The following is a 1654-nucleotide window of genomic DNA, read 5'->3' as shown; positions in this document are numbered from 1 at the left end:
TCAATTCCTCAGAGAGTTGTTTCGTATCTTTTAAAGGCCATTTTTTTGCATGGCCTTTAAATTCTAAAAAGTACACGTGAGCTTCGGCAGTTAGTCTAAAAATGTGATTGAGCTGAAAAAGTAAACCGAGTTGCGTGTTGATGGACCACAGCAAGCTGCTGTGTGTGAAAACTGCTGCTCGGCTGTTTAGACATAAATGCAGACATCAGGTGTAAATTTAATATTTATTATAACAAAAATTATGACATGTTCATTTGTGCATTCGGCTTTAATATAACTCTTGGTATGTAAATGTTCTACAGCAAATGAGCTCTATACAATCATGCTGGTTGTGGCAGCAGTAAGGAACACAAACAAAACATTTTTAAAAGTAAGGAAAGAAAGAGACCAGAGGAAAAAGTGTGTTTCTTTAAATGGTCTACACCATCTTGGCTCTAGCTACCTTCTACACAGCCACTCAGTCCATTACGCTCAATGACCACGGCCCAAAGGGTCGTTTAAGAAAAAAGGTCAATTTTTCAGGTTGTGTCCTTAATGCCAAGGCTACAAAACATGTAAGCATCACTATACAACACTGAGCTATTTACAGGAATTTCCCAATCAACTGTTCTCTCAGAGAAAATTAGTGAATCTCAGTGACTTAAGTCACCTGAAAGAGTAAAGCAACTCCTAGGAGTTAGTCTCCATATTCTACAAATGTCTATCATTTTCAAGACCAAAAAAAGCCTTTTCTCTCAAAGAAATACAGTATTACAATATTACTTAAATCATTTAGCACTGGCTACTGCCCTGCTTTTCAAACAAAACAAACAAGCCATTTTAAAAAATATTACATCATCATCTGTTTCTCGGCAATATATTAAACCTTTTAATTTTTTTTGTTTTGTTTTTTTTTGTGTGTGTGTTTACACTTGATATGTTAAGGGAAGGTTAACTATTTTAAACTTTACCAGTCAAGCGTCTCTAGAAGAAAGTCAATGAATATTAAACCTAACAAACTGAAAAGCTGCAGTTATCTGTAGTGGTAGGATAGGGAAAAGGAAGTATATAAAGGAAAAGGATAAGGAAAACCCCTGCTGTAATGCGAGCCCACTGGGTCCCACACTCAAGTCTCCTTGTTTGTTAGTTTACTTCTGAGAAGTAAATAGAGTGGGTCATAGTGGTGTATCATAATAGTCTGCCAGGTGGTCCATCGGATACTGCCGCTGCTGCTGCTGTTGCTCCTGGTGCTGCTTCATGATCTCCTTGACTTCTTCTTCAAGCTCTGGTGGGATGATGAACTGGTCGTCAGGGTCAGGCTGTGCTGGAGCAGCAAAGTAGCCTCCTGTTTTTCTAAGCGGGGCATCTGTTGCGACTTCGATTTTTTGGCTCCTCTCTTGCGGTGCCACAGAGCCGTTGCCCCGCCGGCGCCCTATTGTGCCCGTGGCCGAATATTCAGCTTTCCTGGGAAGGCCGGGCTCGTCTTCGTTGGCACTGATGACAATTCCTTCGTCACTGGTTTCCACCGGCACTTGGAGAAGCTGCTTCTCCTTGGCTCGGCTGCAGTGGATGTCCACCTCCACTTCCACGCGGCTGCCGTTGGTGAACACTCCCTCAATGGGCTCCTCATCGTCGCTGTCAAGGCCGTTGTCAGAGAAGGCGCTGGAGAAGGGGG

General features: G+C 42.4%; 1 protein-coding gene across 1 annotated transcript in view; it reads right to left on the bottom strand.

Annotated features, from left to right (window-relative positions):
* Window positions 1-205: 205 nt before the first annotated feature.
* Window positions 206-1654, bottom strand: part of LOC104271766 (PH domain leucine-rich repeat-containing protein phosphatase 1-like) — a gene marked incomplete at its 5' end in the record, with an annotated part of 20129 nt that continues 18680 nt past the window's right edge. The window contains one exon of the mRNA XM_009866548.1: window positions 206-1649. Coding sequence (XP_009864850.1) covers window positions 1155-1649 — 495 coding nt within the window. The remainder of the gene's footprint in view (window positions 1650-1654) is intronic.

Source organism: Apaloderma vittatum, unplaced genomic scaffold (assembly GCF_000703405.1).
Source record: "Apaloderma vittatum isolate BGI_N311 unplaced genomic scaffold, ASM70340v1 scaffold4253, whole genome shotgun sequence".
Classification (NCBI taxonomy): domain Eukaryota; kingdom Metazoa; phylum Chordata; class Aves; order Trogoniformes; family Trogonidae; genus Apaloderma; species Apaloderma vittatum.
The sequence above is the reverse complement of the archived record's forward strand: the minus strand, read 5'-3'. Positions and strand labels throughout refer to the sequence as shown.